Raw genomic sequence first — 13676 nt, 5'->3', positions numbered from 1 at the left:
TGACTGTAGCACCAAATCGAGCTGGTCCCGTAAGATGAGGTAGTTGAAGGAATAGGAAAGGACAGCGTCAGCGAGTAGTTGCGGCGCACTGTGGTGGTTTCTTCACTACAGCGTGGCCCGGAGAAAATATTTGGATAATTCCACGGAAGAAGAACGAGGTATGACGAGTGTAGCCCAAGAGTTTGGTATTCCTCCCAGCATGGGGAGCGTTCCGAACCCCAGGTGAATGGGTGATGGACCACGGTCAACTACAGGAGCAGGTGATCGCTACGTTGGGCAACAGGCAAAAAGACACCCAAATCAAACAGCACTTGCAATTACAAGCAATGTAACAGGACTGCAAGGCATGCAATCTCACTCTCCACAACGGCAACTGGACAGCGTGGGGTGACCTCTTTGGCCGACGGCCAGTACGTTGTATTCCGTTGACACTCACACATCAGCGGCACCGTCTACGATGGCCCCAAGAGTGTAGGGATTTGACCAAGGAGAAGTGGGGTCGCTTGCTCTTCTCCGATTAGAGCAGATTCAGTGTGAGTAGTGATTCTAGACGTACCCTCACATGCGGAGAGCTGAAAACAAGTAATGAATTAAGGAACGTTGTCGAATATCATCGTTTCGGTGGTCCAGGTGGGGAGGTATAGTGTTCCTTGGGCGCAGTGATCTCCAAATCTTTAAACACGGAAGTCTCATCTGTCGTACTCCTTCCCCACGTGCGTCTTTTCGGGTGTGTATTCGGCCCTGACTCCATTCTTAAGGAAGACAATGCTCGACCGCATGGAAGAGGAGTTCTTGGAAGGTGAAGATATTTGGCATACGGAATGGCTTGCCCGTTCCCCCGACTTAAATCCTATCCAGCACGTGCGACGTATGGCAGCATGTTCACATGCATCAACGACCATCCAGCATTTGTCAACCGCGTTGTTGGAGGAATGGAACGCCACAGCGCAAGAACTCCTTACAAATCATGTGGCCTGGGAGCACGTTGCCAACCGTAGCTATCAGAACCCTATTAAGAATTAAGAACGACTCCTGCTTTTTGTAATGGCCAAGGGACATCATAAATCAGGATAACTTCGATGTAATTATTGTATTTGAATAAAAGTGTCGTTTCTGTTCCTCTTATCGTGTATTCCTTTTATTTACCTTCTGTACTGTACTGTAGCAGTTCTTCTACGAAGGGCATTCAGTAAATAATGCAACGCACTTTTATCTGAAAGCAAGTTGGTTTTGTTCAAGATTCCAACGCAACATAATATTTACAACTCTTTTGACTATTAAACCCTTTTCTTCAACATCATCTCCGTTGCATACGACGTGGTACCGCTCTACTTGTCAGCGCCGGAGCGAACGTCTTGCTGCATCAACAACTTCTCTTTATCCACGTATAGCATCCAGCAGAGCGCATCCTTTATTCTTCGTCTTTCGTCCTTCACTGAGAGTGTCCGCACGTTCCAACATTGTAGGAATGACAGTTGTGTGCGGCCGGCCGCATGCGGGAGATCAGACAGGCTTGCGCGACTTTATTGCGATGATGACAGACGCCTCAACCAGCGACTCACCGTGCTTTTGTTCGCTGCCAGGTCTCCGTAGACATTATGCAAGCGCCTATTAATATCTGCGATGCTCAGGTTTCCCGCCAAAAGGAACTCCCATACAGAAGCTATTTTTGAGGCTGCGTATAGCTCTGCACCTATAGGAACTTCACGAAAACATATGAGCTGAAGCGGGAATGATCCATGATGTCCCACAACAAATTTCGCATTATTGCAACTGGAAATTGTTCCATTACTTATTGAACGACCTTCATATTTATGGTCCAAGTTCCATGGAGTGTTGTCATTTGGAAGTGACATTTCATGCGAGAGTTACTTTCGTCCTTACGTTTCGTACATCGGTTTATTATCAGGTTTCACAACAAAACAAAATCATAACAATATCTAATATCTTATCACGCACTTCATTACTTTCTAAATTAATAAGAAAAATATTTACGTCGTTTAACTGTCTCAGAACAAGATATGAAGAACGGTAGCCTGGCTGCTGTTAATTCACGCTCAGCACGAGGAAATTGAAAATTACATTTTCTGGTCATACGCGTCCTCATTTCCGTTTTCTTTTGTGAATCCATTTGCATATCTCCCTTGGCTTTCTTTGGCATCTCCTAAAAACACAAATCACAGAAAATATTATGCCAAATATCTGTTTTTCGATTCCCAAATATTCCTTTACTGTATTGCTCCACAGTTCGTCCAGCCCAGAATTAGCATAGCTTCTTCTCCAGAAATCCATTTTCAGAGTCTCAACCACAGCGCATTACGTGGCAGTAAAATGGTTCAAATGGTTATAAGCACCATGGGACTTTACATCTGAGGTCATCAGTCCCCTAGACTTAGAACTGCTTAAACCTAACTAACCTCAGGACATCACACACATCCATGCCCGAGGCAGGTTTCGAACCTGCGAGTGTAGCAGCAGCGCGGTTCCGGAGTGAAGCGCCTTGAGCCGCTCGGCCACAGCGGCCGGCTACGTGGCAGTAACTTCAACGATAGAACTTTATATTTATGTTTCGTCCTTTTCGCTACGTCGCTATATAAAGGACCACATTTCTGTTTTACTGCTTTTTACCTTGATCTGCTTTGCTGTGTAAATTAGTTATGCTTTAGTACTCTCAAATATTCGAACTGAAAGCCGTCTTTGATTCCAGAATCTAGATTTTTTGCAGTTAAAGAAGTAAAAAGAATATCCAGTTTGTTAGTAATCAGTGCATATTACTTGTCTGACGGAAAAGGTCAGGATGTTAGCTTGTATGAGGGATCACATTATAAAGGATGGACAGAACTGTAATGAAGAACCGGGGTCAACTTTCATATGTTTACCAACTAATATGCCGTGTCTGTGAGGACACGGAATAACACCAGGAAACAGAAAAAGAAAGAGAGTAGTGAAAAAGTGAACCATAAAGTTTAGTTATAGTATTGGAATAGACTGCTTCAAAATGGTTAAATTTGCTGAAGAAGCAGGCCATTTTTAACAGTGAAAATTTTATTACCAAATAGCTTAAATTTTGAACAGCAGCCTGTAAGATGGTATTCTATAGTTCAATACCACAACTGATTATGTCTGCGTAAGTGAATGAAGGGCTTCATTGCCCATAGGACTTTTAACAGGGAACCCCTATTATCCCTGGAACTTGTCGTTCAAAAATGCCTTTAATTTGGTAATAGATTCCTTCATCATTGAGAAAGAAATGACACGTATTTCAATGAATTTTTTTGAAAGCTGCATCATGCCGCTCACGATAACTTTTGAGTTATTGATCGTTCAGTTTTTATTTTGCTTTTGGACTATCCAGTACATTTGGTGAGGATAAGTGTGTTACACAACATGTTCCACTTATTACCTGCGCTTACTGTCTGATAAACCTGTTGCTTGTTGCAGTTCAAGACTCCACCTTGTCTCAGTCAGAACCAGCACGTACGTATCTACCAGTTCCAGTCCCTGGCTCAGAGCGGCCTCGACCATTCCAGCCAAACCCAACGGCCACACCACCACCGTCTAGACCATTCTACCCGTTTGGTGGACAGAACAATGGTCAGTATCCTCAGTTACCGCCTCCTCAGCCCCCATTCGGTGAGGGACCACAGACGAGTCAATCATCTGGCGTTTATCTGCCTCCATCAACGGAGGCGTTTCCGCCGTACATACCTCCAGTAACGACGACGACGACGACGACGACGACACCAGCACCGGAAGAAAATTTGGTGCCCAGTGGTCCTGGTACCGGTGATGGAGAGGTCACAGGTGGAGGGGAAGTCGTTCCCACTGGTGAAGGTGAGACAGGACCTGGCGTTGGTCCCACAGGTGGTGACGAGATGCCTACCGTTATTCCAACTGACGGTGCCGAGGTGCCAACAGTTAGTCCAACAGGCGGCGCTGACGTGATTGGAGACACAGGTACAGGATCCACGGAAATCCCAACTGGATCAACTGAAGATGAGGCCCATCCTCCACACATACATTCCATTGATGTAGTGTGTTCAAAGGAAGAGATGACCATCAACATTGAGTTCAACAGGCCCTTCAATGGCGTTATATATTCAAAGGTATGTAAACATCTGAATACATTTCTTGTAGAGAGATGTGCCATACGAGAATAAGAAAAAAAATCTCAGTGGGGGACTGACGCCGTGTTGATACAGACCTGAATGAAATTTTATTTTTGTTATGTTTGTATATGTCGCGCGAAATGTAAGCCAAATGTCAACTTGCTCTGGCCAATAATCTACAGTTATTAAAATTTGTCGAGTTACAGAGCCGAGGTCAAATGGATTTTCATGGTAAAGTGTGAGTTAATAGCCTAGAAAATTATGACAATTATTAAGTTTCCGCGCTCGAGAGCTTATATTTTCTGACAGGTTTATTTAGACAGTTTCTGGAACGTCGGGTCGTCTTATATGTATTCGCTGCTAGAGACGAACTGCAATAGCGTACAGTCAAAATATTCAGTTTTGGACAATTTATGGTGAAACAGGAGTTCATTCAATATTCGTGAATTTTCATAAAGACAAAAGTCTTGTAGACTTGTCAGTTGGTAGCTTTCACATACTGAAAACGAATGAGATTACAAAAGCATCAAAGAAAGCAGCAAATTGTATTACTTTCTGGTGCCAACCTAGTTTCTGACACAGCCTACCATATGCGGCATGCACCGGAATCTACAAAGGGTTCACTAACAAGATTTAGTTACATAAGGGACTACATCACATGGTACATGTATAGTGATTAGCACTGTACAATATGACAAACCCTATGTAGGCAGGCATTGCAAAAAATACACCACATTGCAGAACCCAACATAAAACCAAAAGCAACAAAAAACGCAAAATGCCATGAGATAAAACAACATTAATTCAAAATGGATTTTATTACTCCTTTATTTCTTTCCGTCTCAGATGCATTCATAATCAGGGTTGATGGTGACTAGTTTCAAAATTTCCCGCTTATTATCGAACCGTTACCTGAGTGGTTCTGAAATGATTAACAATAATATTCGTACATTTTAAGCTAGGAATAAATGTTCGTCTTCGAACATTCTATGGCTTAATATAAGCGCATACTTCACACTAAGTTACCTGTTACCGCTGTAGTATTGGAATTCCACAAATATGTACCCTGTCAGACGTAACACGATACCCATGCCAGCGTGTACAAGGTGTGCAAGAAGATACATCTGAATAGGACCTGTGCCTTAATTACATTCATCGGTGAGTGCTTGCTGTGTGGAATAACGCCGACATACGCTAACGAAATGGGTCGATAATGAACGGGAAACTTCGAAATCAACCACCTTTAACCAAAGCTGTCAGGGGAATTGAGATGGAAAATAAAGAAATTACAAAACTAAGTACCCTGTAGTTGCAGTTTGGAAGTTCACAAAAAGGGACTGACGAAAACATATCTGAATAAACTAATACTTTCAGGCACGGATTACTGAAATAAGTAAATATTTATTACTTATTTCAGTAATCCGTGCCTGATGGTTTTAGTTTGTTCAGATATGATAGAAAAAGTGTTGCACACAGAAAGGGGGTTTGGGTCGGGGAACAAAATGAAACTTCTTGCGCTGAGAGGATATGTCATGTTATTTCAGTGATTACAAAATCGCGTAACATTTACAAAGAATTTGCCAGTGAGAGAACACTTATCAGTATAACGTTACACTCCCATTTAACCCGGATGTACAGATTCGGTTGGGAATTGTGTAATAAAGCCATTGTCTCCTTTCCTGAAGCAATCTGGCGTACAGCTGTTGCAACTGGTCCTTGATGCCCCAGATTCTGGCACTGAGATGGAGATGGTGTCTCAGTTGGCCCCATACGTGTTCTATAGGGGGTAGATCTGGGAATCCTATTGGCCGTGGGAGTACCTCAGTACCACGCAGATAGTTTACAGAGACACGTGCCATGTGTAGACGAGCAATATGCTATCCCATGAGAGATAACACTCAGGACACAGGACGCCTGTGATGTGGCGTGCCAGCAGAGTTGCCTTAGTCACTGCCAGCCTCGGTCTGAAGTCATACCCTTTGGCTCTCCACGCCATGATTCCACGTGTGCCACCACTATACTTTTGCAAAACAACAGAGCGACGCGACCTCTCTCCAGGTCGCCACTATACCCGTTGACGATGATAATCAAGGACACTGCAGAATTGCAAATTATCGGCGAATACAGTGAGTTCCCATTCATCAGCAGTTCACACTTCCTGGTCATGGCCCCATTCCTAATGCTGCCGTTCGTGATGTGTTAACATCAGCCTAAACAAAGCACGGTAATTCGATAATCTGGCAGCTGCTGATTTTTGACCAATTGTGCTGGATCACACATAATGTCGCAGGAAATCCATTACTTGTCCTCGGATGGTTCAAATGGTTCAAATGGCTCTAAGCACTATGGGACTTAACATCTTAGGTCATCAGTCCCCTAGAACTTAGAACTACTTAAACCTAACTAACCTAAGGACATCACACACATCCATGCCCGAGGCAGGGTTCGAACCTGCGACCGTAGCAGTCCCGCGGTTCCGGACTGCAGCGCCTAGAACCGCATTGCCACCGCGGCCGGCTGTTCTCAGAAGGCAGGCGCAGATGTGAAGGCACTATGAAAGCTTATTGCACAGTACCATGTGGTCGACCGGTAGCTTGACGATGAATTTGCCTGCTCTTATGTTCCAATCCAGTCCGACATATGGCCAGTGCCATCCATCTCCGAATGCCCCACAAATCTGGATAGCGTACTATTCGACCAGTCGGCCAAAAAGTGACCCTCAATGAGACCCCAAACTCTTACAGGTACTGATAACGCTGTCTCATACCAGTGTTTTGCATTTCCGTCTTCCTCACAGTGGTCACCCAACAGCTGAAGTCCCTTCTATGCCCTGCAATGCTTAGTAACTACACTTAGAACGAAAAACACTACTAGTGTACTGAGGTGGACGCGTTACCTGTCACAAAGAAGTACTACTCTAAGTTGGATGGACATCGAACATGTCTTCTGACAAGGGAACCTCCCCATCGCACCCCCCTCAGATTTAGTTATAAGTTGGCACAGTGGATAGGCCTTGATAAATTGAACACAGATCAATTGAGAAAACAGGAAGAAGTTGTGTGGAACTGTGAAAAAATAAGCAAAATATACAAACTGAGTAGCCCATGGGCGACATAGGCAATATCATGGAGACAGTTAGCTCACGAGCGCCGTGGTCTCGTGGTAGCGTGAGCAGCTGCAGAAGGAGAGGTCCTTGGTTCAAGTCTTCCCATCGAGTGAAAATTTTACTTTCTTTATTTTTGCATAGTTATTATCTGTCCGTTCGTTCATTGACGTCTCTGATCACTGTAATAAGTTTAAATTCTACAGTGATTATGCTAAAGAACTTGCCCCCTTTCTATCAGCAATTTATCGTAGATCGCTGGAAGAACGTAAAGTACCTAGCGACTGGAAGAAAGCGCAGGTCGTTCCCATTTTCAAGAAGGGTCATAAATCAGATGCGAATAATTATAGGCCTATTTCGCTTACGTCAATCTGTTGTAGAATAATGGAACATGTTTTGTGTTCTCGTATTATGACGTTCTTAGATAATACAAATCTCCTTCATCATAACCAACAAGGATTCCGCAAACAGAGATCATGTGAAACTCAGCTCGCCCTATTTGCCCAAGAAATTCACAGTGCCGTAGACACTGGCGAGCAGATTGATGCCGTATTCCTGGACTTCAGGAAGGCATTTGATACGGTTCCGCACTTACGTTTAGTGAAAAAAATACGAGCCTACGGAATATCGGACCAGGTTTGTGACTGGATTCAGGATTTCCTAGAAGAAAGAACACAACATGTCATTCTTAACGGTTCAAAATCTGCAGATGTAGAGGTAATTTCGGGAGTACCGCAGGGAAGCGTGATAGGACCTTTATTGTTTACAATATACATAAATGACTTAGTTGACAACATCGGTAGCTCCGTGAGGCTATTTGCAGATGACACGGTTGTCTACAAGAAAGTAGCAACATCAGAAGACTCGTACGTACTCCAGGAGGACCTGCAGAGGATTAATGCATGGTGCGACAGCTGGCAGCTTTCCCTAAACGTAGATAAATGTAATATAATGCGCATACATAGGGGCAGAAATCCATTCCAGTACGATTATGCCATAGGTGGTAAATCATTGGAAGCGGTAACGACCGTAAAATACTTAGGAGTTACTATCCGGAGCGATCTGAAGTGGAATGATCACATAAAACAAATAGTGGGAAAAGCAGGCGCCAGGTTGAGATTCATAGGAAGAATTCTAAGAAAATGTGACTCATCGACGAAAGAAGTAGCTTACAAAACGCTTGTTCGTCCGATTCTTGAGTATTGCTCATCAGTATGGGACCCTTACCAGGTTGGATTAATAGAAGAGATAGACATGATCCAGCGAAAAGCAGCGCGATTCGTCATAGGGACATTTAGTCAGCGCGAGAGCGTTACGGAGATGCTGAACAAGCTCCAGTGGCGGACACTTCAAGAAAGGCGTTACGCAATACGGAGAGGTTTATTATCGAAATTACGAGAGAGCACATTCCGGGAAGAGATGGGCAACATATTACTACCGCCCACATATATCTCGCGTAATGATCACAACGAAAAGATCCGAGAAATTAGAGCAAATACGGAGACTTACAAGCAGTCGTTCTTTCCACGCACAATTCGTGAATGGAACAGGGAAGGGGGGATCAGATAGTGGTACAATAAGTACCCTCCGCCACACACCGTAAGGTGGCTCGCGGAGTATAGATGTAGATGTAGTGTCTGTGTTTTGCGACGCATCGCAAAACCGTGCGATTAGTAGACGAAAGGACGTGCCTCTCCAATGGGAACCGAAAACATTTGATCGCAAGGTCATAGGTCAACCGATTCCTCCACAGGAAAACTCATCTGATATATTCTATACGACACTGGTGACGGCATGTGCGTCACATGACAGGAATATGTTGTCGACCCACCTAACTTGTACTCTTGGCGAATGGGTAAAAAGATTCTTCTACCTTGCCCGATTTAGGTTCTCTTGTGAATGTGATAATCACTCCCAAAAAAAGCGATGAAAACATAAGAGTTTGTCACATAAACTGAAAATAAAAAATTAAACTTTTCACTCGATGGAAGATTTGCACCAAGGACCTTTCATTCCGCAGCTGCTCACGTTACCACGAGACCACGGCGCTCCTGCGTTTCCGATATCCTTGATGTTGCATATCTTCCCATCAACTACTCAGTTTGTATTTTTGGTTACTTTTTCACAGTTCCACACAATTTCTTCCTGTTTTCTCAATTGATCTGTGTTCCGTTTTTCAAGGCCTATCCACTGTGCCAACTTATAACTAAAGCTGAGGGGGGTGCGATGGGGAGGTTCCCTTGTGAATGCACCACTTTTTTTTTTTTTTATCAGCCAATCTACCTGTGTAACACGTAATACAAAATTTTATCTGTGACGCAACATAAAATTACAAACTTTGGATAAAAGCAAAATATTATCTCCACGCAGTTTATAAACAGTCTGCTACTTCACTTTCAGCAGTTAAGAAACGGGCTACCGATTTTAAATAGCGAACATCTCTTTGACGCTCCAGCCACACAGGCTTTTTTTTTCACGTGCGTTTGAGCGGGAATTCACGTCAACATTACACCGTAGTGACGAAAGTCATGGGACACCTCCTAATACCGTGTCGCACGTCATTTTCCATGGCGTAGTGCAGCAATTCGACGTGACATGGATTCAACAGTTCGTTGGAAGCCCCCTGCAGAAATACTAAGCCAAGCTACCTCTACAGCCGTCCACAGTTGTGAAGGTGTTGTCTGTGCAGGATTTTGTGCATGAAGTGATCTCTGAATTATGTCCCATAAATGTTGGATGGGATTCATGTTGGGCAATCTGGGTGGCCAAATGATTCACACGAATTGTCCTGAATATTCTTCAAACCATTTGCTAACAATTGTGGTCCGGTGACATAGCGCACTGACATCCATAAAAATTCAGTCATTTTTTGAGATCATGGAGTCCAACAGTGGTCTCCAAGCAGCCGAACATGACCGTTTCCAGTGAATGATCGGTTTACTCGCACCAGAGGACCCAGTCTATACCATATAGAGAGAGTCCACACCGTTATGGACCCAGCACCAGGTTGCACAGTATCTTGTTGACAACTTCGGTCCATGGCTTCGTGGGGTTTGCGCCACACTCCCAACTCTACCACCAGCTCTTACCAACTGAAATCGACACTCACCTGACCAAGCCAAGGTTCTTCATTTTTCTTAGGTCCAACCGGTTTTATCACGAGGCCAAGAGAAGCACTGAAGGCGCATCGTGCTAAGGCACTCGAGTCGGTAGTCTGATTAGATTAGATTAATACTTGTTCCATAGATCATGAATACGGCACTTCGTAATGATGTGGAACGTGTCAGGTTAATAAAAGGTGTCTATACAATATAATAAATTACACAAAATATTACATGACACTTAATATTTTTTGTGGGGGTTGGGGAAATTACACACTTACTATACCCAAAAATTCATGTAATGAGTAGAAGGAGTTGCCATTAAGAAATTCTTTTAATTTCCTTTTAAATGTTCTATGGCTATTTGCCAGACTTTTGGTGCTATTAGGTAAGTGGCCAAAGACTTTTGTGGCATCATAATTTACCCCCTTCTGAGCCAAAGTTAGATTTAACCTTGAGCAATGAAGATCATCCTTTCTCCTAGTGTTGTTGCCATGTACACTGGTATTACTTTTGAATTCATTCGGATTGTTAATAACACATTTCATAAGTTAATATATATATTGTGAGGCTACGGTGAAGATCTCTAGCTCTTTAAATAAGTGTCCGCAGGATGGTCTTGGATGAGCTCTAGCAATTATTCTGATTACATGCTTTTGTGCAATGAACACTCTTTTACTCAATGATGAGTTACCCCAGAATATGATGCCATACGAAAGCAGAGAATGAAAATAGGTGTAGTAAGCCAATTTACTCAGATGTATATCGCCAAAATTTGCAATTACCCTAATAGGGTCACTACCTAAAATGTCTTCCAGGGATGCCCCCAGACTAGATGTAGTGTCACGGCTCCCTACCCTGGCGCTATTTCCTGTCCTCCCATTAGCCAGTTTATGCCATAGCCCTTTAACACCAAATTTTGCCTCACTGTCCTAATACAGCGCTATTACAAATGATTGAAGCGATTTCATAAATTCACTGTAGCTCCATTCATTGACATATGGTCACGACACACTACAGATACGTAGAAAAACTCATAAGGTTTTGTTCGGCTGAAGCCGCACTTCAGGTTTCTGCCGCCAGAGCGCTCGAGAGCGCAGTGAGACAAAATGGCGACAGGAGCTGAGAAAGCGTATGTCGTGCTTGAAATGAACTCACATCAGTCAGTCAGAACAGTGCAACGACACTTCAGGACGAAGTTCAATAAAGATCACCAACTGCTAACTCCATTCGGCGATGGTATGCGCAGTTTAAAGCTTCTGGATGCCTCTGTGAGGGGAAATCAACGGGTCGGCCTGCAGTGAGCGAAGAAACGGTTGAACGCGTGCGGGCAAGTTTCACGCGTAGCCCGCGGAAGTCGACGAATAAAGCAAGCAGGAAGCTAAATGTACCACAGCCGACGGTTTGGAAAATCTTACGGAAAAGGCTAAAGCAGAAGCCTTACCGTTTACAATTGCTACAAGCCCTGACACCCGATGACAAAGTCAAACGCTTTGAATTTTTGGCGCGGTTGCAACAACTCATGGAAGAGGATGCGTTCAGTGCGAAACCTGTTTTCAGTGATGAAGCAACATTTTTTCTTAATGGTGAAGTCAACAGACACAATGTGCGGATCTGGGCGGTAGAGAATCCTCAGACATTCGTGCAGCAAATTCGCAATTCACCAAAAGTTAACGTGTTTTGTGCAATCTCACGGTTTAAAGTTTACGGCCCCTTTTTCTTCTGCGAAAAAAACGTTACAGGACACATGTATCTGGACATGCCGGAAAATTGGCTCATGCCACAACTGGAGACCGACAGCGCCGACTTCATCTTTCAACAGGATGGTGCTCCACTGCACTTCCATCATGATGTTCGGCATTTCTTAAACAGGAGATTGGAAAACCGATGGATCGGTCGTGGTGGAGATCATGAACAGCAATTCATGTCATGGCCTCCACAGTCTCCCGACTTAATCCCATGCGATTTCTTTCCATGGAGTTATGTGAAAGATTCAGTGTTTAAACCTCCTCTACCAAGAAACGTGCCAGAACTGCGAGCTCGCATCAACGATGCTTTCGAACTCATTGATGGGGACATGGTGCGCCGAGTGTGGGTGGAATTTGATTATCGGCTTGATGTCTGCCGAATCACTAAAGGGGCACATATCGAACATTTGTGAATGCCTAAAAAAACTTTTTGAGTTTTTGTATGTGTGTGCAAAGCATTGTGAAAATATCTCAAATAATAAAGTTATTGTAGAGCTGTGAAATCACTTCAATCATTTGTAATAACCCTGTATATACAGTCGTCGTATTTCCCACATTGATTTTTGCCGTTATTTCACCCACTGCTGCTTGTCTGCTAGCAGTGACAACTCTATGCATACGCCGCTGCTCTCGGTCGTTAAACTGAAGGTCTTCGGCTACGGCGTCGTCCGTTGTGAAAGATAATGGTTGAAATGAGGTGTTCTCGGCACACTCTTGACGCTGTAGATCTCGGAATATTACATTCCCTAACCATTTTCGAAATGGAATATCCCATGCATTTAGCTACAAACACAATTCCGCGTTCAAAGTTCGTTAATTCGTGTCGTGCGGCCATATGCGCATATTGCTATCTCATGACTTATGTCATCTGAGTGTATAGGCCACTATTGAATGGGGCTGGCCATACGACACCTTTTCGTAAGCTGCACGCCCGCGGACTTCGGTGTTGACGCAGTGCAAACGGGCTGGGGTGCATTCGACCTGCTTGTTTTTCACTCTGGGGCTGGCCACAAGTTCGAGAAAGGTACTGCGTTTTTATGATCCGCCTGGGGGAGTGATCTTCCAGGAAGAACGACATGCGCCAATATGTTACATACACAGCAGCGCAGTGCAGCTTCCAGTGATCTACCTAAATTCTGTTTGTGTGCGTTTCTTGGGCTATTTGCATTAGTTACTAGTTGCTGCACACTGTTAAGCCAAAACATTATGACCACATTCCACCGCAACGCTCGATGGCGCCTGGTGGCGTGGCGGGCACGTGACGCGGTAACAAAAGAACGTAAACGGAGTCGGCGGAAGGTGCACGTGCCCGTCGACCTGGGACCGGACCGCAGCGACGCACGGATGCACGCCAAGACCGTAGGATCCTACGCAGTGCCGCAGGGGACCGCACCGCCACTTCCCAGCAAATTAGGGACACTGTTGCTCCTGGGGTATCGGCGAGGACCATTCGCAACCGTCTCCATGAAGCTGGGCTGCGGTCCCGCACACCGTTAGGCCGTCTTCCGCTCACGCCCCAACATCGTGCAGCCCGCCTCCAGTGGTGTCGCGACGGGCGTGAATGGAGGGACGAATGGAGACGTGTCGTCTTCAGCGATGAGAGTCGCTTCTGCCT

General features: G+C 44.5%; 1 protein-coding gene across 1 annotated transcript in view; it reads left to right on the top strand.

The window, feature by feature from the left end:
- Positions 1-13676, top strand: part of LOC124619691 — a 180800-nt gene that overhangs the window by 126931 nt on the left and 40193 nt on the right. The window contains exon 5 of the mRNA XM_047146242.1: positions 3442-4106. Coding sequence (XP_047002198.1) covers positions 3442-4106 — 665 coding nt within the window. The remainder of the gene's footprint in view (positions 1-3441; positions 4107-13676) is intronic.

Source organism: Schistocerca americana, chromosome 6 (assembly GCF_021461395.2).
Source record: "Schistocerca americana isolate TAMUIC-IGC-003095 chromosome 6, iqSchAmer2.1, whole genome shotgun sequence".
Classification (NCBI taxonomy): Eukaryota; Metazoa; Arthropoda; class Insecta; order Orthoptera; family Acrididae; genus Schistocerca; species Schistocerca americana.
The sequence above is the reverse complement of the archived record's forward strand: the minus strand, read 5'-3'. Positions and strand labels throughout refer to the sequence as shown.